This window comes from Mchenga conophoros, linkage group LG14, assembly GCF_057382185.1.
Source record: "Mchenga conophoros isolate Kocher_MC1m ecotype Shallow Benthic linkage group LG14, M_conophoros_male_GT1.1, whole genome shotgun sequence".
NCBI lineage: Eukaryota > Metazoa > Chordata > Actinopteri > Cichliformes > Cichlidae > Mchenga > Mchenga conophoros.
In genome coordinates, this window is record NC_140539.1 from 15,516,762 (window position 1) to 15,542,294 (window position 25,533).

Consider the following 25,533-nt stretch of genomic DNA (forward strand, 5'->3'; position numbering starts at 1 on the left):
GACATCATCCTAGTGCAAAGACAAGTGGAAGCAGACAAAAAAAAGCAAGCATGCTACTAACTTTAGCCGAGTCATTTAGACAGCTGTTAGCACATGATTCTCCTTATGCTGCTGAGAATATAGCCCAGAAGAAGCGGATAGTATAGCTTTTATTTTGGAAAGAGACATTTCTCTGTAATAAACTCTCTTTTCCAAAGATGAGTGATTCCTCAATCAGATACAGGGCTCGCAATATCGCTAGCCCGACGTCCCGGAGCTAGCGATTTTTTCAGTCCGGCTACCAAAATCTATCTCTTCCCTGCCCGTCGGGCTATTGTAGGAAAAATATATGTCAATGCTTTTGCATTCTTTCAGAAATGTAGCTGGGTAATTATGTCATTGGCATCGGTGAGCCACTGTCAATATGTGACATATTGAAGTCGCGTTTGAATTTGCGCTTGTTTTTTTGCTTTCACTTTGCAATCGTGCGAACTGTGTATAGAGAGCGACAGCACTGATCTGTGAGTGATGATAATTTGTGCACCAATTCCTCTGACATCGTCTTATTAATTGTTAGCTTACTATGCAAACATGACAAGTGAAATCTCCCGCAGCAAGCTTAAACATGTGAGAGGTTGATTGCGCAGAGAATCGCTGAGCTTATGTGAGTGCGTGTGTAAAAGCAGCAGGATTTATATTTGACTACGATGACCTGGATGACTGAGAACCTTCACAGACAGATATATATTTTAGTTCTGCTGAGCCAAATAAGACAGGTCAGGGTGAAGAAGTGACAGCCAAAGAAAAGCTTACCACAAAACGGAGAAGTTATGACAAATCAGACTATAAGGCAAAAAGAAAGTGCAGCTTTATGGTTTCATGGACAAAAGAATTTCTGTGGCTGCAATATGACGAGCTAAATAACCAGGGCTGCACATAAGTGGTCCGCAGGTGCGCATTCGCTGTCAAAATAAAAAACACGCACAAGGGTTAGGGTTAAATTTAAAAACTGTACTTTTGAGTTAAAATATATATTTATAATTTTAATAAATGACAAATTAAAAATGCATGAACATTTTTTTGTATCGAAAAAATATCGAACCGTGACACCAAAGTATCGAACCGAACCGAACCGTGAATTTTGTGTATCGTTGCACCCCTACTATATAGCTATTTGGTACGTAAGCACAGAGGTTTGGGATAAACTCGGGGAAGAAATGAGAGAGGGAGGGGTTGTTAATCAGCTTGTGGGAGCGTGGCACAAATTCAAATGCATGCCTCTCAGTAAGTCAGCAAATCAATATTTCATATCACAACTCGGAGGCACCATGTTCAAATTTCCTTATCTATTTTCTCCACGGATCCTTTAAAGGCAAATGCCAGAGGAGTCACACACACACACACCTACTCGGAGAAAAACAGCGCCATTGTTGCTTCTTTAAATACCCTTTAATTTAGTGGGTTTCCTGCTGTGCAACACATGTCAGGATGAGAGCACAGTCGAAGTGGGAGTGTATTCTGTGTGATGCACGGATAATATCACTGCCATCACTCAACTTACAAATTACCAGTTGCCCTTCTGCGCTGCAACCCATGACATGTGCCTCCAGACTGTGTGCGCGTCCATGCATGTAACTGCGTGCGCATGCTGTACTGCTGAGAATCAAAGCCACCTTCATTAGCGATGCTATCTAAATTACACAGTGTTCATCTGGGCCCGTTGTTCTGCTTCTTTTTCACAGCCAGAGAGGGAGAATGTCAACACATTGCAGTGTGCTTAGAGGGAGGAGGAGGGTGATAAAGAGACCAAGAGAGATAAGAGGGGATGGATGCTACGTCCTTGAGTGTCACTTCAGGCATGTGTTCACTTCATAACTCTCTGCCTCATGTATATATTCATTAATGCACCAGTGGTTGAAACAGGAAGTGGATTATCTCTGACAGGAAAACAAAACAAAAGCCAGAAGAAGCCGCTGTGCCTGTGCCACTTACTGAAAAAGCCTCTTTTCACTCTCAGTCTTTTACAGTCACTACTTTCTCCCCCCGACTTCCCTCCAATTATCAGCTCTGTAATTACTCATTCATTTTCAATACTGTGAATATGCTGGTCACTGGAAAGGCACATCTGCATTGGCTTGACTGTTCACGCCAGATACTATATCCACCATTTATATACAATCTGTAGCCGGTTACCAAATGTGTAAAGGAAACATTTATTTGGACGTTTTCATTCTTCTTCATTTCTTATACTCAAAGCTGTTTGCTGCTTACCATGATCTCCATGGCCGTCCACCGAGACGTCCCCCAGTACATGGCCATGCCTTGGTTTATCACATAGGTCATGGCTCGAACAATCTCTGCGGATAAATGCAGTTATGACAGGTATCAGTCAGCTGGATCGACAGTGAACAAATTGTGCGTGTTTACGTCACCGTTTGCATTTCGGTGTTGCTCGCTGAGAAGCATCATCAGTAATATTTATAGATGCTTGTGATTTCTAGTGAGAGACGAGTGCAAGAGTACAAAGACACTATTTTGTAATTTTGCCACTTTATTGCACTGCTAGTGGATTTTAAATAAAACAATCCAAGACTGCACTTCATAATTCATCCTGCTGCTTCTATCAGCAGTCATATCACCAGTAAATACTAAATAAATAAATAAATAAATAATCACCCGGTTCTACTGTAAGTCACACACGCCCTAGTTATAACATTTCCTCTACCATGTTTGACAGATGATGTGGTTTTCTTCAGTTTATTAACTTTTTCTTTTTCTTCCCATCCTTCTGGAAAAAGTTCATCTTGGTTTCATCTGCCCAAATACTTTTGTTATTTCCGGAGCTGTTCAGACTCTTTTAGATGTTTGCTGGCAAAGTCTAAACTGGCCTTCTTTTAAGTGATTGCATCCTCATGAAGGCCTATTGTGATTGTAGAATTGGAGACTAGCAAGTGATATCAAGCTACCAACACTTGCAAACAACTCCAGATCTTTACTCTACCTGATTTGTCATGAAATAAGAAGAGAACGGGCCACATCCGGCCATGTCCAATTACTTTTGAGCCTCTGGAAATGAAGGACAATGTATAAAAATGGCTGTAATTCCGAAAAGGTTAATTGGGATACTTTTGTCAAATCAGTTGATTTAAAGCTTAAAGTCTGCACTGGTTTAAACCCACTGTGGTGGTTTACATTACAAAAATCATTGTTCAGTTACATTAAGCCCTCGCTGCATATAGGTTGGAGATAATGTTGCAGATGAAAAGAGAGGAGGCGGAGCTGGAGGCAGATGGAAAGATGGATTATTAGGACTCAACGCATCACAGAGAGTTCAGGGAAAAAGTAGAGAGGTGAGACTGTGCTGGCTTGGACTTATGCAGAGAAGAGGTTTGGTAAATATTAAAACAAGGACTAACACAGAGCTGCAGAACAAGCGGATCAAAGTAAAGACAAAGAAAACTATGATGTGGTCGTGGCTCGCAGGTGGGTGGTGTAAATGAGGAAGAAGCAGAGGACAGATCTAAACTATGGTGACCCCTAAGATTCAGCCACATACAGTGCAGTAAAACCAGAATAACACAGCAGATGGACAGGGACATGTCAAACATTTTCTCAACAGAATATGACGATAACATAGTCAGAACATTATCAGAGGATTGATGCGAAACACCTAGAGCTTGGCAAAAATATTTTTAGCCAGCAATAGCCGAGCTACATGAAAAGACAATGCCAGAAAAGTTGATGAATAAAAGATTGAAGACTAAAACCAGTCAAAAACTAAAAGACTAAGAAAATAAAAAGGCAACATTTGAGAGAAACGGCCTTGAAAGAAGCTTCTTCTTCACGTTGTTCCAGTTTCTGTCATGACCTAATCGAAAATAAATAAATAAATATATTAAACCCTCACAAGGCCGCCCGCCTCCTCAAGTCTTTCTTACCTGTTGACGGCTCATCACCCCTCCTTGACGACTCCGGGGACAAACTAACAAGCTCACATACTAAAGCCCTTCTGATCACATTCAAGCTACTGCATTTTTAATGGTGCAATTAGCTCCAACGCTGCTGACTGTGAGAGCCAACGGCAGTCGGGGCCAACAAAAACTGAGATTAGGACTGTCATTAAGGTTGTTCATCATCGCCCTGTGCTCACTCCAATTATAGTGCAATCGTTCACTGTGGCAGGACTCTTGTTTTTCACTCTGCACAACCGATACTTGGCAAGATAACTGATTATGCGGGGCGAGAAAGTTTAAGAACTCCCAGAGAGAAAAGAAAAAACGAGGCTAGTAAAGATGGCGCTTTAGTAGAAGTCAACATGCACCGAAAGTATATAATCAAGACAAACCAAGAAGACTTGTAATGAAGGTTTTTGTTTTTCCCTGCACCGAGTAATAATTAACCTGAAGCACAGACGTCTTACTCAATAGTATGCTGCCAGGGGAAATAACACAGGATTAAGACAAGACAACAATTCGCTTTCTTTCCTTTCGTTTGTTATTGTTGTCTTCCTCTCTTCGCCCTTCCCTCCTGTCGTCCTTGCTCTGTATTTACGTAGCATCATGCTGCGTTCATATTTAAATGCAACCTGCATCTATTTCGGGGCGGCATAGCACAACAGAGAGCAAAACAAGTCTGGGGAAGCATGAAAAACAAGAAAGCGTGCATCAACAAGCATGAAAAACATCTAAAAGCTGAAGGAATTAAATAAGAAGAGAACAGTGAGGGCACCAGGCAAAAGAAAATAAGTGTGTACAGGAGCAGATCCTAAACAGCTACAAGATAAAGGAATAGACAAGCTTAAGCACAAAAGAACCGTGTGTGTGTGTGTGTGCGTGTGTGTGTGTGTGTGTGTGTGTGTGCGTGTGTGTGCGTGTGTGTGTGTGTGTGTGTGTTCTAAAAGAAGAAGCCGAGCACAGTGAAGAAACATGCGCAGTGAAACAGAGAGCAGAGGAGAGAGGCAGACACCGCAACACAGAAATTAAATCAGATTAATTCAATATATATTTGATAATTACCTGAATAAAATACTTTGTTTTTTTAAGTGTGCAATGTCTTTTTTTTTTTCAAATTCATCTTTACACTTACTTCTACATAAATTCATTTATAGCCACTTATTAGCATTCACTGAGATATTTAGCGGGGCAGCTTGGGTTACTGCCTGCATAGGGATCGTTAATTTTGTGAGAAAGATGCCCTATAAGTTACTTTTGACCACTCCCCTTTCATAACAGGTTACCACACCGGGTAGCTCTGCATGTTTGATTTTGCAGTTCTTGAGCTGGACGTCCCTCCTGATCCAACCCCAAAGGGGATTTGTGTCTCCAGCAGGACCTGACTAGTGTAAACCACACTATTGCTATTACAAGCTCACTTATGCAATGTTTAAAGAGCATTTTGCTTTAATACTGTTAAATGAACTGTCATTCATGTCAGTGTCACACAGATTTGTACTGGAATATTAAAATGTAATATTAACCAGAGCACAGTTCATATAAAAGAAAGCAGCTCTACCGACTGCTTAGAAGCACTAATTAAAAAGCTACTGAAAGAAACCACTGTTAAGAGGCTCTACCTCAGTAAGCAATAGTACCCAATCAATTTATAATGATTAATGAGGAACCACTGGACTACTAATATGTATGTTAATAAGAAACTTCTTGATAATGAATTATGCAGAACTGCCTGCCTCACTTTAGCGATACTAAAGAACAGATTTTCCAAGAGTAAAACTAGTCTTACATTTCTAGTTCAATATAATAGAAATAATAAGTAGCTCTAACACCACTAGGTAAATATGTTCTTTATCAGAGACACTGTACAAACACTCGTGATAAATGAATACAGTGTTTCAGATTAGACAAGATATTCTGAGGTTTTCCTGAATTTGTCTTGCAAACAGAAAATAGCTTTCTGCACACTGGATTTCATCGACAGCTTCTCTATAGTCAAAAATCACAATTATTTTTGAAAAGACATAATTACTCACAAATACTTGATTATTTTTATATACAGTTCTCAGCTGTGATACTGGTAAGCTAACACATTTTTCTGCAAGTGTAAATACATGATTCTGTGGAGCAACTACGCAACTATTTCATGAATCTTACAAACGATCACAATAACAGCAAAAGTTCCATTTGCTGAAAGTCAGACACTGTGAACCAGCTGATTTGATTAGTTTCATAACTGGATGTTGTTGGAAATCTTGATACACTGACTCACCCTCCATGGGAGTATTGCTATCTGGGCGATTAGCAAAAACTACGTCCACATACTCCAGCTGCATCCTTTGTAGAGAGCCTTTCAGACCTGACACACACACACGAGGGCAAAGGACACTCAAAGGTTAATGAACTGAAAGACTTTTACCTTATAACATGTTACTGTGATGTCATTTTAAACAATTTCACTCTTTAAGAAAAAAGTTTGTCATCTTTGGAGATGTTAAATTTGCATGTCTCACCTTCAATAATGTGTTTCCTTGACAACCCTCTCTCTGTCTCTGCTCTGATCGAATAAAACACATACATATCACATCAATCATAAACTGCACTTAATTAAATTAACTTAATTAAAAAACAGCTTCACTTCTTTTTTATCTTAAAAAACTGAATAAGATTTTTTTTCTAAAAGTTCCAGAAATTGTGGGAATTCAAACTGGTTTTACTTTGCAGACTTAAAGTCAATTTAAGTTACTTTTGAACCCCGCTGGGCGACCAAAAAACACGAGCTCCAAATGTACATTTCAGGCTCTTTAAAGTAAATAGGTCAGCGCACGCTCAGCTGTTCAGCATCATTATGCATCCAGACTCTGCAGGAGAGAGACGTAGCACAGACTCTGCATTTGGAGGAAATGCTTGAAAACTAGAGAATAACCTCTTCCTTATCACAAGACCCAGTTGGGCAGCCTCTGGCTTGGAGCTTGACAGACTTTCTCTTTCTTTTCTGTGTGTGTGTGTGTGTTTTGGATGTGTGTGCTATAAAGTAGATTTCTTTATCGCCTCTCCTCTCTCTCTCTGCAGTCTCAGAAGAAGGTTCTCCCATTGGTTGTTACTTTACGTGACATGTTGCCATTCAGGTTGTTAACGGAGATTAATGGACACAGGAAAACACGAGGAAACTTTCTTTGGTGCAGAGAGGCAAAGGTTTGAATGCTTTGAAAGACATTAAGGATATAAAATGATAAATGTAGCAGAGACAAAAGGAGAAAATATTGTCTTTTGTATGATATTGAGTGACTTAACTAAAATACATGCTTTATTGTTATTTATCTGAACAAAGTTAGGTGGTTAGGTGGGTTTTTTGTATGAGTTTTGTGAATATTTTATTTCTGTGACCCAGAAAAAAATCGTTTCACGTTTGCAAATTTACCCCAAGATCCTCGAGGTATCTTCAAATACTGCTATCTTTCTGTCAGATGGTCCCTGTTTTGCTTGTATTGCAAGCGCAGATGCACAAGGACATATTTTTATTTTATTTGTATTTTATTTCTGTTGTAACACAGGAAAAGGAAGAAGAAGAAGAAGACGGATACCAACCTTCGTGTAAACAATGCAGGATTTAAAAAGAGCTTTGCAAATGTTTCACATGAAAGAAGTGCAATGCAAGGGGTTTTTTTGCAAACAGATAATACATTACTGAGAATTTGTGAGCAACACAACCTAAAAAAATATTACAGTTCATATCATGGAAGTGAAGAGTTTGCAGGGTTTCTTACTTACTTTCCTCCCCAGTACAGTTTAGTTGTAATGACCAAGCTGGATCTCCTAGAAAGCAAAGAGAAAGCGGGATAAGGCAAATTTAGTGCAATGTGCTGTATTGTAATAATGTGACGTTTCTTCCTGTTAAAAGGGAGTTTTTCCTTCCCATGTGACCAGTGCTTGTTCATAGGGGTCATCTGATTGTTGGGGTTTTCTCTGTATTATAAAAAAGACTAATTACATTGCAGCTTTCCTCATTACTATGTCTGTTACAGCTATTTTCCCATTTTTAATTCATCCCTCCTTGCTAAGTTGTTTATTCAAAAGCACAGTCTTGTTGTTCCTCAATGTTTAGTCACACTGTCGGACTAATGAGCTATCCACGCAACAGGTGGGAAAATGCTACGCCCGTCTTGCTTAAGAGTTTTGATGACATCCTTGTCATTTCACATCTGGCGCTGTGTGAAATCATTAAACTCTACAGCATCTCACATGGCAGCAAAAGCAAACACGATTTCTGGTTTCACTGCATTAGAGTTGCAAATTAAATGCAGGAGCTGTGAGAGTGTTTGCAGACTTTAGTCACATGGGACAAATCAATAAATGCCCTGCAGCTCTTTATAATTATTATTCAGTGCTACCGGCACTGAATTCTCAACATATGACCAAGAAGTGTAAAGTAGAGCGCTTGTTCTTTCCATTTGTCATGACAGCACTCACAGACTGGTGTAGGCAGCTCAGTGCATGACACTGATCTGCCTAATCCACCTAATGATTAGCAAATACATGTTTCCATAGCTTCATTTAATAGAGTGGCAAGCGTTATTGTTGCATGGAGACTCCATCACTTATCACATGCTGTTGTTCTAAAACAAATTCAGTTAAGGTTATGGCTTCATATCAAACACGTCAGGCGGTGATCCCACAGTATCGCATCACTATGATCTGAAAATGCGACTTTTTGTGCAGCTTCTTTTGCACTCAGACATATAAATGTGCAATATTTGAGCTTCCTTTGATGTTACTGTAACTCCTCTTCTCCCCGTCTCCTACAGAGCCGATCAATAATAAAAAAAATGAGCATGTTTAAATAAGTCCATAAAAAGAATATTTAAATTTGTGGAAAAAATGCCTGCAGGCAGACTTTCATGTGGAAGCTATTTCGCGCTGCTGTATTGTGTCTGTATTGTCCATGAACTAGACATTTAACTTCATTTAATAAAAGAAAAACAAAACTATGATGATAAGGCAGGAATTAATACTAATAAAAGTTATTTTTTCCTTTTTTTCCTTTGAGACAAAACACAATTCCTCACTGTAAAAGAAAAAAGAAAAAACAAAACACAGTTTCATGCATCTTTCATCTGCAACACACACACACACACACACACACACACACACACACACACACACAGATCATCCTTCTCCATGTTTCTCTCTCAGGCAGAAGTATTGGAGCAATCATACGTTTTAATGTCACCATTACCTCCAGCATTTCTTCTTGATGATGTTTCCTAGAATGATTTCGGCCCTGCGAGGCAATATAAACGAAGCGTTGTTATTAAATCGCACTTTGAAATCATAAACATTCCTTCCACAGTATCGGCCCACAGTACAGTGAGGAACAAAAGAGGCCCGCATGCAAACCGGTTGTTTATGAACCAGGCAGTTGGACGGCGTAATAAAAGGGTCTTCAAAAACTTATTATACTACTTCCTGCAAGTAGAAGTCTTTTTATTGGAACTGCAGTGCTTGCTGTTGCATTACGAGGTCTCTGACATACACTTTCATCTGTGAGGTCACAAATAAAAAGACCTCACAGATGAGACGGTAGCAGTGGTTGAGAAAAGCAAAGAACAGACACATGCAAGAAATTTCAAAACATTGCTACAATCCTGAACAGAAACCTACAATTTTGAATGAATAATGTCTGGACTTCTTTTAAGCTCATGAATAATCACACTAAACGTGACATAGTTTCTAACAGTTTAGAGAATATTATAGTAAGAGCACTTTGGTGACAGCGAGGCCGGACATCTGCAGCCCATTACACAAAAACACTGGTCTGCGTATCACCCACCTGCCGCCCGCGTACACCTCAGCTGTGTCAAACAAGTTGACTCCACTCTCGTAGGCAATCGTCATTAGCTGCTCTGCAACCTGGCAAGCGGTCAGATCGAGCACACACATGAAAAAAAAAGAGAGGATACAGAAAGGTTAGTTTGCAGTTTTTATTTTACCAAAAAGAAACAATTTTTTCCCTCTTCAGGCGCCTACTGATGAATCGGCCGCGAGGGAGCCGCATTATGTCTGCATATCAACATCTTCCTTTTAAATATTCATGTGTTTCCACGGATACAGTGTCCAAGATTTACCCAAATCTCTTTCATAGTAGGAAAACATGACACACATCATCAGCCCGTGCAGCTTCGCATTTCATCTAGGAATCACTGCTGAGGAATTACAGCCAGAGGGCTTCCTCGGAGTATTATTTAACTGCAAATGAGTTTTACGCAGCACGTTACAGGCAATGGCGTATTTCAATATATCAAATATAAAAGACCACGCCATCTCGAGAGCGATTTAATAACACATAATCTGGTTTAGAGAGCATACAAAATGGCTAGTATGATATTAACAAAAGAAAAGCTGAGCTGAAGTGAGGCACAGAGAGCGTCCAGAGGAGCAGAAATGGCAGTCAAATACCTTCAGAAGCCAGACTGCCTCTTGGCTGGTCAGTAAGCTTGGTGTTATCAGATTTACGTGAACCTCATGTGACAGTGAACCACCTCAGTGACGCTCACCTTTATATTCATGCTTCACCTGTTGGTTCAGAACGACTGTGAACGTTTCCATTTTGATCAAGCAGAACTGTACTCGTGTGTAGCTACGCTGGAAGTTTGTTCATATTCAGATTTTATTGAGTAAGTAGGGCCGCAGTGTAATTAGCTGTGAAAAATCATTCGACTTCACGGCCGTATCAGCTCTTTTCTCTTTAGTTAATTCATGCTTTGTGCCAGTGTGTGTGTGTTTGTGTGTGGCATTTTTTTTTTAAATTTGCAGGCATGGTGACCATAAATCATCTAACTGAGATCCAATTTCCCTGAGGTGACTTTTATTACATGGAGGACTTTAAGTGAATTTACTGTCATTTCCCTGTGGAGTTCTGTAGTGACACAAGGGTGTGCTGTGTTGTGTTTGTGTTCAGGTGTCTGCGTGAAGTGCGTGAGTTTGTGCGAATGCATGTACAGTATGTGTGGGTTTTTGTGTGTGTGTGATGGCAGACAGTGGAGGCGTTGCTTCTAGAAGAATGAGATAACGTCTCCTCTGAGAAATGTTTTCAGCCTTCCTCAACCATCACTTTGCAACTAGCATGAAGCGGGATAGCATTCCTAGCCTCTGTGTGATACAGTGATAGTAAATTTGATTTTATTAGTATCTATTAGTAACTAACATTCCTTTGATGAACATGCTGAAGGCACATCCCCTGTGTAACGTAATGCAATATAGAACGGCAATAAAATGAAGGACAACACACACAAAAAGAAACAAAAGTCGTAAAAAATGGAAAAGGACCAAAAGGAAGCAAAATAAAAGTCAATAAAAAGTGCGTTTGTAAACTGATTTAAGATGTTGTAGCTACAGCAGCTCCCACATGGGCTTTTTGCTCGGAGGCAAAGCTGAAAACAGTCATTTATACTTTAAAATCCATTTTTAAAGTTAACCGCAAGCCCCAGAAAGGATTCTTGGTGCGATAATGTAGCATCACCTGTTGAAACAGCAGCACCTGTTCTCAATGGAGAAATTGCCAGCTGTGGAAAGTCTTAAAATGGCATTTTTACTTGTAGCAGCAAAGCAGGAATCCAAGTGGTGTTCCTCTACAGCAGGAAAAGAGAGAGGCATCCTCCATCTCCTGCCAACATAATACTGAGTAGTTTTAGCTGCTAAAACTACAATGAATCAGAAGAATTGTGCAGCTGCTGCCTCTTTATTCTAGTTTTGCAGTGGCAAACACTTTCAGAACCACCTGGGCGAGTCATCTTTGGCCTTTATACCAGCAGAGAGGAAATCAAATCCTGTAATCTTTTCTCTCAGTTATCTGTCCAGTTATCCATACATGAATGACGTTATGCCATGACTGAAAAAAACGAATCCAGTGTTTCAGATTGGTGCACCCTACAGACTGTATTTAAAAGACACATGTACTACCATGACAACAGTCATTTAGTTTATTGATTCAAGATCAGCATTTTGGACGTCACCAGCTTTAGAGTGACAAGTGGACCTGACAGAGAAATCAAAAAAATTCAGGAGGCACTGAAGGCGCCCCGATCTACCTGCCGAGGTCTGAGACTGACGGATTGTTAATCGGCCCAGTTCACACTCACGGCTATATGCTAATATGTTGTTAGCACAAAAGCGCTTCACTCTGAGTTGAGATAAAAAAGTGTTAGCGTGAAAATGTTTATAATGACAAACCTAACCAGACACCTAATCCCCCCATCTCCGTAAATAGAGACATTTTAAAGACGCTAAAAGGGGAAAAAGTAGCTAAAGCTAAACCCAACAAGAGTTCAGAGACAACCAAAAGCCAGGAGCCTTGGTGTGAGCCTCGGTATAAGCACTGACAGGATCAAAGCATTTTTAGAAAACAAAGAAGGTCGTTGTCTCATTACTGGTCAAAACGAGTCTGAAATTTGTTCTGTTACATAAATGTGTTGCATTTGCTTCTGTTTGTTTAGGTAAAATATTCAGAACCACCATCGGGTAAAATTTATTTCCATTTATTTCTTATTTGCACCTCTTTCTAGTAGCAGAGCACTTTATTTTGAAAAATCCTGTGTAGCATTTTAAAGTTCAATTAATTTTTTTAAAAATAAAATAATATTTTAAGAATATTAAGTTAAGAAAATCATCTCAGAAAGAGGAAAAGTTGGAATAACCACAACTGGAGCCATGCCCATCTTTTATATCCAGTCTTTAATGATTCTTTACAGCAAACAGCATTTTGTTCTGTTCCCTATCTGAAAAGTAATTTTATAAGTGTTTTTTTTCTCAGCCTAGTATAACCAACATCAATACAATATATTCATATATTTAATTTTTTTCTTGTTTTTGTTTTTCTTCTTTTATAGAAATGCATCAGATGCAAATCCAGTGCTTTCAGATAAGGTTCAGTGAACAGCCAGGAAAGGAAATAAAGGAAGGACATAACAGTGTCCACATTTCAAAATGGCTCATTCAGTCTCCGAGCCCTGGACTGCCATCAGACAAACAGAGCAGAATAAAAAGATGGAGCTGGATAATGGAGAGGTTAGAGAAAGGAGATGTCACTTAAGGAGAGAAAGATTTGGGGAAGAGGGATTACAAAGAATATGAAAAGCATGTTCTTTCCCTTATTGGTCTCTGCTGAGTGCAAACAGGGAAGCAACCTCATGCCAGAACTGTTGGCCACACCGGAGAGTCATTTTCAATAAAGTGAATGAATGGAGGTCTTAGGTAAGATAACAGCTACAGGATGAAGGATGAGGTAAGTAAGAAGCTAATAGATGGACTGCATAACTTAAAAGTGATGACAACTTAAAGCTGACATTTATTTGCTGGTAGAGTTTGAAACATGCAGAAGAGAGCGTTACAAGGACAGACTGAATTAAACCAGAACATGAGCGATAGTTTCAGGGTGGCTGCTTATTCATGACGAGTCTCACAACATGCTAACAGGCCAGTCGCTGCCAAAGAGCTGAAAGTGACATTTGTGAAGTCAGAAAGTTTGCAGTGGTGTTGAAGCATCACTGCTTACTCACTTCTGCTTTGACTTCTGGGCATTTCAGATGAACTGAATATGAGTGAGGGCCTTCAAATGATGGGATGCTTTAAAAAAACAAACAGGCAGAAACTGCAGAAGCAGCACGTCTATAAAATAAAAACCTCCTCCTGTAGTCAAACACTGAGTCACTGTGAAGTTGCAGGAACACATGGGTGGCTTCAGGCTTCTCTCCTCCTTTTTACCCCTTTTTTTTTCTTCAGGCGCACAAAAGGTGGAAGACAATTGGATTTCCATAGACGGAGGGAATATAATAAGAAAAAAAATTGACTTATTTTTTTATTTCCACACAACCTCAGAATCAAGGCCGCAGCAGCTTCCCACATACAACCCACACAACCTTGAGCGAGGATTTTATGACTGCGCTGCCTCCTCCCCTTTCAAACTCACTGCATCGACGTTGACACGAACAAGAGACGTCGTCTTCAAATTCACTTTATGATTTATGGATCCACTTTTGCCCTTTTTGAATGAGTAAGCAATATCAGCGCCACGAACTTCCTGCCTGTCTGGGAATGTGTTATCGTTAAGACGAGGATGAGGCGCTTTGATAAGACGCGCTCTCCAAAAATTGCCCAGCGTTAGAAAATCTATATCAATAATGTTATTACACGATTATTCTGAATACAAATAAAGGGAAAATATTAGTGTTTTATGCATTTTTATCTCCGTTTGTGTGCTACAGTTGTTGTGCATTTCTTAATGAGGACAGGGACGCTGAACCCTGCTGAGGACGTTTTAGCAATTTAGGGCAGACTTGATGACAATGACATTGAACAGGGCACTGGAGGACTGGTTAACCTACCAGCACTGCATGTAATGATAGTTCTCTTGCTTTTGCATGTCCATCGAGACCCTCTGTCTGCCCTACCAGCTTCTTTTTCTGGTTGTTCCTACCATAGATCACTTTACAGAGAAGATTTAAAAATTTAAAACCACGTTCACACGAGCCAGCCAGAATTTATCATAACGCTCCCAGCTGTCACAGCCTGAAGAGTCTGAGTGATGCTACTGACACTGAACTGCGGACGTTCAGGATAATGGAAGGGGGAAAGGGTGCTAAGCTTTGAGTGAGGGTACCAAGTAAGTCAACGCCAGCAACCCTAAGGAAAGAAAAATAATACTCTTACATAAGCTTGGTGCTTCTGCGTACCCCTGGGTGAGCACTGTTCTCTTCTGTGTCAATTTAAGTGTGTGCATATGTGCGTATGTGCGGTGACCAAGACCGGGACCCCAGGGGCAACATCAGAGCACGTTAGAGTTCATCAGCATAAGTGCAAAGGAGAATTCGGTGTGCACACGTAGCCATCATGCTGACCTTTTCTGTCCTGTGTGGACCAAAGTGTTGCGTTCCAAACAACGCGACTCATCGAACCTGAGGTATCGGTGAAGGCTGTGACTTTAAAGGAATAAAGCAATACAAAGTGAAACTGTGGAGTAATTGAGCCTGTGGGTGTTAGAGGGCTCTGTCAGTATGATGTGCTGAAGGTTAACTGTGACACCACTCAGTCAGAAAAAAGCAGTCCTGACAGATGTCCCACAGTAACAGTTCTTTGGTGAACTTATGACTCTAACTGTTGTACAGAATGGAAAATCCCTTCACCAGATTATGTTTTTGCTCCTTTGTATTTTGTTTGATGGATTGTAGTTAGAAGAATTAACCTTCCTGGAGGACTACACAGCTGCACCTGCTTCAGGATCCTACAGACTTTCAAATAAATACGACACAGGAAAAAGAATAACTGGAAGTGTCAGTGGCGGGGCGTGGTCTGCAGGGGAGGCGGACGCACCTGAGCGGCATCCGCAATCACGCCTCGCCGACTTTAAGTCTGTACTGGGTCCTGCTGTAATGGTTGTTGTTAGTATGTGTCGGGTTGTGAGCTGCGGAGCTGCAGCCGACTGCGTTTGTACAGCAACCGTGTGTTAATAAAGTACGCTGCAAAACATGGACATGTCGTTTCCTCTGCCGTGGATCATTTACAGTGTCAATCTGTATTTACTCTGATTCAAACCCCCCCAAAAAAGATTGCATCTTTTTCTTTTTTAAACAAGAAATAAAACAGCGGAGAACAGAAATGGCTACGGATGACCACTCTACCTCGAATGCTGCCAACTTGTCTTGGCCTGCAGCCTTTTTTGACTTTGTTGGTAATTTTCAAAGGGAATTCAGTTTTGAATTCATTCCTTTTTTATGGCGAGTGGGCAGTGATGTGAGTGTAATTTTAAGCTACATTGTCTATTATGGCTCATCAGTTTCCTATATCAGTGCACTTGGACCCTTTTTTGCTGTTTCATCCATAAGTAAGGCAGCTTTCTCTATATAGCATATTTAATTGCATTTAAACATTTGACAGGCAAAAAAGTTGTGTCATTATTTAATAGGTAAAAAAAGAAGCCACACCAACCAGTCTAATGTGCCATACACTGTACATCAGTGTAATCAATGCGCAGACTGCACTGACATCAAGTAGACATGTAAAATAAAGGAAAGTGTTTCATACCTCGTCTGTTATCTGTCCTCCAAATGTCACCCATGTACCTGGAGGGAAGAGAGGCAGAGACATTTCATCGTTAGGGAACATTTCTTTACTGTCAGCCCTCTCTGTCTGTGTCAGTGTGTGTGTGTTTGTTTGATATCGTGAAGTAAACAGAACTAATCCCGGGGCTGTGACACCATTCGAGGGAGGCTGTCAAGTTCCCAAGAGAAAAATCTGTCCTGTTTAGAGCTGCTGCTCAGTACTGAAGTATCACCTAGTGTGAGCCCCTGTTAGCCCTCTCTGTCTTTACTGATGACTGTTCGTTTGCTACGGCCGTGCATATTTGGAAGACCTTGCATCCCCTGTCCTCATGTGCTTGTGAATGTGAGAATAATGACGCCACAGTCCCGATTGTCCCGCAGACAATACCGATAAGCCAGACAAAAGGCTGAGCCGCCACAACCAGAGGAGACACTAAATCCTCAGCACATTCCCTCAGGGAATTATGCACATAGCTTTCTATTCAGATTGAGTGAAAACAGTTTTAGCTATCTGAAAGGGTCCCACTCTGCCAGACAGACAGAGAGACAGGAACACCTTTCTATATCAGTAAAGTGTCTGCTGCTCACCTGTTAATGCAGAAAGGCTTATGTGTATTTTGGTAGTTGCAAGAAAATCTGGGCTGCCTGACAAGATATGAGGCAGTTCACCTGTGAAGTTTGGCAGCAGGTCCATGGAAACTGTCATCACATATTTTTTCCTAAATTGAGCTAAAGGAAACTTCCAAAAATGGACCGTGTCGGATAAAATGGTGATTAGGCATTGCACAACTTTGCCAGTCTTCTGTTGCTTTTTCAAAATGTGTTGAATTCCATGCATGAATAAACATCGCAATTTCAGCCTAAACACCAGAAAACCCTGGTGGAACATTTCATAACTAATTATGTTTTTTCGTGGTCACCAAATCGTAAATTGACAGGTTCATAAATAGCACTTTTCTAGTCTACCTTAGCACTCAACGCACTTTATACAACCTGTCTCATTCACACATTCATACACTTTTTACTGCATCAGTGAGCTTTCTGTCTAGCTCTACTCCTGCGCCACAATCACCCTACAAGCAGCTACAGTCACCTAATGCAAATGTATCACAAGGGCATTAAGAAAGGCTGAAGAAAGTTTACCACTTTATGAAAGACAATGTGTTCAGACAGTTAAACAGTTAAACAGTAGGTCACATTTTTGCTATCTTCTATTGTACATAACATCTTTAAAATATTCAGAAATTCAAGAGAAATAATAATCCTGAACCCCATCCCCCACTCCCCAAACTTTTCCACTGGTAATACTTTTATTCATACACTATATGAATAAAAGTATGACAAATCCATGCCACGAAGCTCCTTGTGTACAGTTTTTGTACTGATGTTAATGCCAGAGGAGATTTAGAGCTCTGCAGTTCCTGAGCCAGCAGAACATTGGTCACTTTCATTCACTGTGCACCTCTCCACAACCTCACTCTCTACCTTTACAGGGTCTAGCACTCCATGGCTAAGTTACTGTGGTTCCTAAAGTTATTTATCCAACCAACCAACCAACCAACCATCCATCCATCCATCGGGCAGCAGCAGTCTAAGGAGAGAAACCCAGACCACTCTATCCCTAGCCACCTCATCCAGCTTCTCTGAAGGAGACCGAGACATTTCGTAAACTGATTTGCTGCAACAGTGGCATCCGATTACATCTCCACGCTTGAATTCAGTGAGATCTTTAGGAGGACTGATTCTTTCACAAAGCCTTGACTGCATGGCTACACGCTTGTCTTTATACACCTGTGACAATGGGACTGAAAACACCTGGACCTACACAGTCCAACTATGTACTTCAGTTTTACAATGGGCTTCACAGAGGACGATTTCAGTGCCAATACTGATCCAGAACATAACACATTTCACAAGCATCAGTTATATTTTATTAATCTATTCATACTCACTGATCTCTTTTTGTAACACATATAAACATTTTATTTGGATCACGTGAATTTCATGTACTGACCTATACATTTTGATCATTTTTAGTACAAACATTGCTTTCAGTAAGTCACAGAGAACATGGTGTGTCCTTCTATCTTTCTCTCAGTATTCATTTCCAATAGTGATGAGGCTAATAAAGCAACCCCTCCAACCAACTAGCCAACCGATCACTCTCTTTCTTAGGATATTTGTTAATTACCTCCGGGCCATGCTAGTCTCCACCTATTTCTGCTCTCTTTTTTATTAAATGTATTATATCGTCATTCTCTTGCCCACTCCGTGCTCTAGTGGTCCCAATTTCACACCAAGTGAACACGCAGTCTTTCTTCTTCAGGCCTTGTTGACCTCAGCAGCTCGGCTGTCATGAAACAATTTATAAACCTCAGAGAAAGCGTCGGGAAATGAGAAGAAACTCTTCATTCCCAACAGGCAGGATGCTTTTGATATCCTACAGCTCATTATTTCATACATTGCAGCAGCATCAACTCCACTGAGGTTTAACTTACAGATGACCCCCGGAGGATGTATTGGATCTTTTTGGTGCATAATGAAACTGATTTAATAAGGAGCTAAAAAAAAAAGATGGGGTTTAAACATACATCATCATCAAAAGTTTTTTAAGCAGAGGTGGAGCCTGGGTGAAGTGACGCCAGCGGCGGGTGGAAAAAGCTGCCTTTAGACTTCCTTAACACATGTTACCATGGCAGCTTCCGTACGCCTCGAGTGTACCTGCGGTGCAGTCATGAGGGCTAATCCTTATTATACAGTGTATGTACAGCGCGGGTCATTTCTTATCAACACGTGCGCATAAAGTTCGCCGCTGTGTGTTGTAATATCCGTGTCGACATTTGGACGTTGTGTGTGTCTGTGTGTGTGTGGGCTCAATCATCCCTTAAAGCTGTCTCCAGCATGGTGGAAATGTAATCACAGCTGACGATGTCCAGTGGCTGCTCTGGGCTCTGTGTCTGAGGCTCAGCGTGGGATGAAAACCCTGCGGAGCTCTAGTGTCAAGGCCACTGCTCTCCGAGATCCAGCTGACGTTTCTGTTTGATGGAAATTAAAGCCCTGAAAAAAGACAAGCTTTCTTTTTTTTTTTTCCTCTTTTTTTTTTCTTGCAGCTGCCAGTGGAAAGTGCTGGAAGAGTCACTTGATGTTGCTATGCAACAATAATAAACCTGATAACCTTGCAGAGCCTTTTTCTAAACCTAAAAACTGTTCACATCAAGAAACAAATCGGTAACATTTATAATAATGGAACAGACATAAGTCTAAATGCCTTTCTCATTTCGGCTTCCTCGACCTTTTCTATCAGATTAGAATTTGTTTTCAAAAAGCAGGTGAAGTAAAACCAAAATAAACCAATACGATCGCAAGAAGAAGTTAAAGGGGAGGAATATGATGAGAATATAAGCAGCTTTGTGGAAAGAGCTTTGTGTGAGTCCTTTTAACCTAAATTTCTCAGAAGTGGACCCAAGTCTGGTGCCTGGCAGTGTGATGGATGGCACAAATTTAGATGAAGCATTTCTCTGTCTCACTTAAACCGACCTCTTCACTCTTCTTTTCAGTATTTTGAACCTTTCTGGCTGCAAATGGAAAGGCTGAATCAGCAAAGGTACTGAAAGTTTGAAGTGAGTATATTAAACTAACAAAAATCCCCTGGTCCTTCCAACAACACACTGTGGGGCTATTTAAATGTCTAAAATCAGTTAATAACCATATTTATGTATGGATATGAACCTCCATACTGAGGCATATGCATATTTATGCATAGCTAGATATGCATGTTTTTTGGTATTTTGACCTGTATTTTATACCTTGTATGGTGCCTTTTATTTTTATAATACATACACACAAACACAAAGAAAAACTCATTCTCTCTCTCTCTCACACACACGCACACGCACACACGCACACACACACACACACACACACACACACACACACACACACACACACACACACACACACACACACACACATGCACACACACAGACTCCTTTGGACCTATTTTCATTCCAGTTTTATGCCTTTGTCTCCTGCACAAGTTTTATTGATTTTCATCCTTCGTCTCCTGTTAAATCCATATCTATTTCTACCTTGTCTACTCTTTTGGCTACAGTGTGGCTCACAGGTAGTGAACAAGCCAACAACATAAGAAAGTATATATATATAAATTCTAGAAATACAGGAACTTAAAAAAAGGCATTTGTCATAAACTGCCTCATCTCTTGTTCCTAAGATGATCAGCAAGAGCCAGCTCAGATCATCAGATGCAGTTTGTTGGCAGTGGTTATATCACTACCTGAAGACCAAGGTTACAGCCACAGAGGACTTGAGTGAAAAGTAGGAGGAAACTTTAAGTGTTGCATGGCGAAGTATGACTGATTACTGAGGCTGAACTAATAAAGGTGATCATTTTCATTGAATTGCATGAAAGTACAAGTCAAAGTTAATCTGTTAATCTCGGCGACACGGCGACACGCACACAGAGGTCCGACCTCTTCCTGTCTTAAACACTGCAGGATTTTCCAGGAGAGCCATTTTAAGAATTCATCAATCAATTGTGCCGCATCAGTGGAGCAGGCTTTAAAGGGGAAAAAAAGGTCCTGGATTGTGTGCTATGAGCGAGATGACAGATTACAAAGTTTTTGGGTTCACACAGAAGTGCTGAAGACTCAAATAATGCTGATCATGAATTCTGCATCGACTTTATTTTTGGTTTTGTCAGCAACTAAAAATAGGTTTCCACAAACACTCTGTTTTCCATGTTCCACAACCAATCAGCACTGCTGGAGCCAGTGTGTGTTGACAGCATAGTGAGGCCACTGCAGACCCCTATAGGCACTCTGTTAGCTTTCTCACTGACTGAAGAGATAATGGTTTATCTGCAGCAGCAGACAGCCAACACTGAGAGGACGCGATGAATTCACTAATCACCTATCAGTTAATCCAGCCTCCAGGTCTCTCACTTGTGATAATCACCTTTTTTTTAAAAATCTATTCATTTTCCATTAACTGGTGAGAGGTTTTTACATTTGCAGACAGTCGTTACACGGTCTGTGACTTTTTCAGTTTCATATGAAAATAAATTGAGCTAACATGACATTAGGCTTTGACTGAATGTGGAAGAGGTTGATTAATTGTTAGTGGGATGGAAATAACTGATTAAACTGAGCTTCAGATACTAATAAACAGATTATATTTAACTGTCAGCTTCAGTGAGAGTGTGTAAACAGTTTCTTATTGTGGAAGGCTGCCAGGAAAAATAGGAGGCAGAACTCGCTGAGTAGTGTTGGATTAATAAACAGTTTTTTCCCACTTGTTTGCACGTCGTTAAAAGACAGATTAATCTGAAAACACTGCAAAGTGAGCTTTGTTTGGTGGTGTGATCATTGCACTGCCTGCTGTAACTGCACAGGCACAGAGCTTCTGCATACTCGTGCTGAGTTTCAATTCAGTTCTTTAGAACTTGAATAGGACTGCAACAGAAATGTCCCTGCACACTAGTGTGTGTCAGCTAGACTGAGCAAACTTAAACTGAGGACTGCAGAACAATTTCTAAATAACTGGAGTTTCCTGTCTTCATGAAAATCCAAATCATGAACCTTTATGCCTTTTATGAGTGTTCTGAGAGAATAATTATTTTTAATGATTAAGTATATCTAAGATCCAAATATATTTTATGATGACCAATACCGTGGAGTACTTTTAAGGCACTTTTAAATCTTACACTTATCAGTAAAGTGCTGTGAAACAAACTTGTTCAAATCTTTGCACTTGCCAAAACAGCCCTGACCCGTCGAGTCGTGGACTCCATTCCTCTGAAGGTGTGCTGTGGTATCAGGATGATGTCAGCAGCAGGTCCTTTAAGCTGCGAGGTGGGGCCTCCATGGATTGGACTGAGCTCTGGGAAGAGGTAACACTCACCCAGCTATTCAAGTGATGTGAAAGAAAACATGGTTCATCAAACCAGGCCAACTTCTTCCACTGTTTCATGATCCAGTGCTGAACAGATGTCAGCATGGGCACTCTGAATGCTCTGTGGCTATGCAGCCGCATGCACAACAAACAGCGACAGACTGTGCATTCTGACACCTTTCCATCAGAATTAGCATAAACCTTTTTGGCAATGTGAGCTACAGCAGCTCGTCTGTTGGATCTGACCACACGGGCCAGCCTTTGCTCACCATGCAGATCAATTAACCTTGGCCACCCGTGACCCTGTTGCTGGTTCACCACGGTTCTTCCTTTGACCGCTTTTGATAGATGCTGACCACTGCAGACCAGTAATCCCCCACAAGAGCTGCAGTTTGGAGATGCGCTGACCCAGTCGACCCAGTCATCTAGCCATCACAATATGGCCTTTTGTCAAACTCGCTCAAATCCGTGCGCTCGTCCATTTTTACTGCTTCCAACACAACTTTGAGGACAAGATGTTCCCTTGCTCCATAATATAGCCCAGCCACTAACAGGTGCTATGATGGAGATACAATCAGTGTCATTCCCTTCACCTGTCTGTGGTCATAATGTTATAATGTTATGTAGTTATTTCTTGACAACTGTAGACAGAAATGTGGACACCTTACCATGCTCATTAGCTCATTGTCCGGATGAGCTAACATTTCATTTGTCACATTTTGGATTAAAAAGTGCCTAAAAGATTTGCACAGAAACATACGCACATGTCATTAAACGCTCTCACTGCACACTCCAGATTTCATCCTTCTACATCCTTCTAGTGTTAAAATAGAGTTTGGATGGAGAAAGGATTGGAGATGAGGAGGGAAGAAGCGCGGTCCACAGAGATAAAGACAGTGAGCGATGGAGACTGGCAGAGCAAGGGCAAAACTGCTAAACAAAGACAGTTAGCAGTTATGTTGTTTGTTTTCCTCTTTTTTTCTTGACTTTCCTCGTTCTTGTCTTCTCAGCTCTCCCTCCAAACTGCACTGTGTCCCTGGGAATTGGACTTGTTGGGAATGCTAATTCATCTGTGGTGCAGGTTATCTTTTACATTTTGAGTAAGCACAAGGTAACAGCTTGGAAACAAGCTATGCTAAGTGTTCTTAATCGAATCCCTCAGTTACAAAAAAAATCATGTTCTTAATCAAATATCTGCATTAAACGTTAACACAACCTGATTTTGGTGACAATGACACTTTTTCCAAATATTTGAATTAATTGTAAAGTTTATCTGAAAAAAATAACCTCAGCAAATTGAATATAATAGTGATCTATCCTAGTAATGGAAACTGAAATTGTTCTACTTTATTATTTATGTTTTATTTGCAGTACTGCAATTACACCTTAAATATATCGAAAATGTTGCTTTTCTCCTCTTTTGTTTAAGTGCACCTCAGCAGTGTTGCTCTGAATCTTAAACACAGCAGCAGTCATTATTTTTGCAGTAGCTCAGTGTGAAGTCAGCCACTCCGTGTCAAGGTCAATTTGCTCCTTTGTTGTTACATAACTCTTGGACGCTTTATCTAAAACACACTTCTTTTTGGCCAAGTTGAGCAGTTTCTAACTTTTAAAAGCAGGGTCCTTGGTTAAGAGTGCAGCAAAGATAAAATCACTGAATCACTGAAACTGACGTGATTAACTCATCTGTATGGATCTAATGTCTCAGTGTGAAAACCAGGATTATTTACAGTTTAAAACTGATGAGATCTCAGGATTTGCCAGTAAACAGGTGGGAAAACATTTTCAACTGCTTAAATCACATGTTCACAAAAGTCTGTGTATCCCCCATGGCATCGTCATAACTTCGCAAACTGACAGCCATGATTTAACATGACTGACTGAGTGTGTCATCATATTTTGTTCTGATGAACTTTGGTCTGACAGTACAGTAGAGCTATGAGAATGTCATGGTTCGTTGTGTGGCAGGCAGGAGAAGGACCCAAGATGCAGACTCACAGACACGGGGATAAACTTAAAGAACACAGCTTTAATGCTGGCACGGCAGAACGTAGGAAATACAAAACTAAACTGGGAAAACTAAATACAAAGCTCGCCAAGAAACACAGGGAGGAACACACACAACATGAGGGAGAACGCGACGCCGAACAGAGGAAGACGCAGACAGAAATACACAGAGGGTTAACGAGGAAAGTGGGAACACACGGGGAACACAGGTGACACAGATAACCATAACGAGACAGGGCGGGGTGAACATAACGCTGACGGGTACAGGCACAGAGGTTCAGACAGGAGGAGAGAGAGCACGGGGAGAACGCAGACATAACGGGCTGGGGAAAACATAGAATAAAGCACAAAGAGAGACGAGGGCTCATAAATACACAGAGGGGCACACAGGGGGTAAGAGTCACGAAGGGAAAACACATAAGGAACAACGTAACAGATCAACCCAGGAAGCATGGCCTAAATAAAGAACAAAATACAAAAATACATGAAAACTAATACTGGGCCCACATGGCCCAGGACCATGACAGAGAATAGCTACAGACAAGTCTCTCACAGCGTACACCCATTACATCCTCATCTATTTTCTCTACCATCAAGTGTGACAATGAAACACAATTTAGCATCCTGCCCTTTGCCGTCTCTCTTCCCCCCCCTCCCCTGCCAGCATCATGTCTGGCCTGCGCGCAGCGTGTGGCAGGTAGCTAGCATTATGCTGACCTTTTCTGCACTGTGGATTTCAGCCAGTTTGAATCAGACATCTCAATCTTCCATGAACCACCTGAGGCAGCAGCCCTCAGCATCGTCCTGAGGAGGAGCCAAACCTTACAGCCACACAAGTAAAAGTTCTGCATTGCACGCAAAGGCGTCCCTGGAAAATAATTTTGTGTCAGCTGCATATTTATTAAGAAATCCATTCAGCAAGCTGTGTCACCTTAAAATTAAAGGTGGTGCATGTTTGTATAGTATATACATAGTATACTACACATAAACACCTCTTAATATACAGTATGAATGGCATGAGATACTTTTTAATGATGCTTCAAAAACTTACACATCTGATTTAGCCTTTGCAGTAATTTTTGTCACTCAACAAAAGGTTTGAGGTTTTGCAGAAACGTGACCACTAGCCACGTTAACTCATCCGCCATTTTGAATGTACGACAACCATGGCGACAATGTAGGATCAAGTGAATGAGGCTCCAGTTCCACAAGCCTAGAGAGTCGTCTGTGACCATCTGGAAACCACTTGACACCAGGGGAAAAAGAGTATTCCCCAGCCGGCTGACAAAATCCTCCACGTGATTGCATTGGTAGCTAGCATGTCGCAGCCACCAAATTAATCACCCTCCAGCTACTTTGGGAGCTGTAGCGAAACTGTGAAACAGACAATGCAAAGTAGAAAAAGCAAAAAAATGTAACAGCTGTGCCTAAGCGCCGCATCCAACATGTTTCAAACGTGCAACTTTTACTCTGAAGGTGAACCTATCCCACTTCCACTTTGCAATGAACTTTCTCAAATTTTACTACCGCTGGGCTAAAAATTAGTGGGTATTTACAGATACATGAGAAACTACAGACAACTATGACAATTTCCT

General features: G+C 40.8%; 1 protein-coding gene across 3 annotated transcripts in view; it reads right to left on the reverse strand.

Moving 5' to 3' along the window:
* Window positions 1–25,533, reverse strand: part of kcnab1a (potassium voltage-gated channel subfamily A regulatory beta subunit 1a) — a 137,162-nt gene that overhangs the window by 5,938 nt on the left and 105,691 nt on the right. For all 3 annotated transcript variants that reach the window (XM_085245470.1, XM_085245472.1, XM_085245471.1), the window contains exons 3-9: window positions 16,005–16,042; window positions 9,760–9,839; window positions 9,166–9,210; window positions 7,701–7,745; window positions 6,443–6,486; window positions 6,202–6,288; window positions 2,251–2,336 (exon numbers count right to left, since the gene is read on the reverse strand). In XM_085245470.1, coding sequence (XP_085101596.1) covers window positions 2,251–2,336; window positions 6,202–6,288; window positions 6,443–6,486; window positions 7,701–7,745; window positions 9,166–9,210; window positions 9,760–9,839; window positions 16,005–16,042 — 425 coding nt within the window. The remainder of the gene's footprint in view (window positions 1–2,250; window positions 2,337–6,201; window positions 6,289–6,442; window positions 6,487–7,700; window positions 7,746–9,165; window positions 9,211–9,759; window positions 9,840–16,004; window positions 16,043–25,533) is intronic.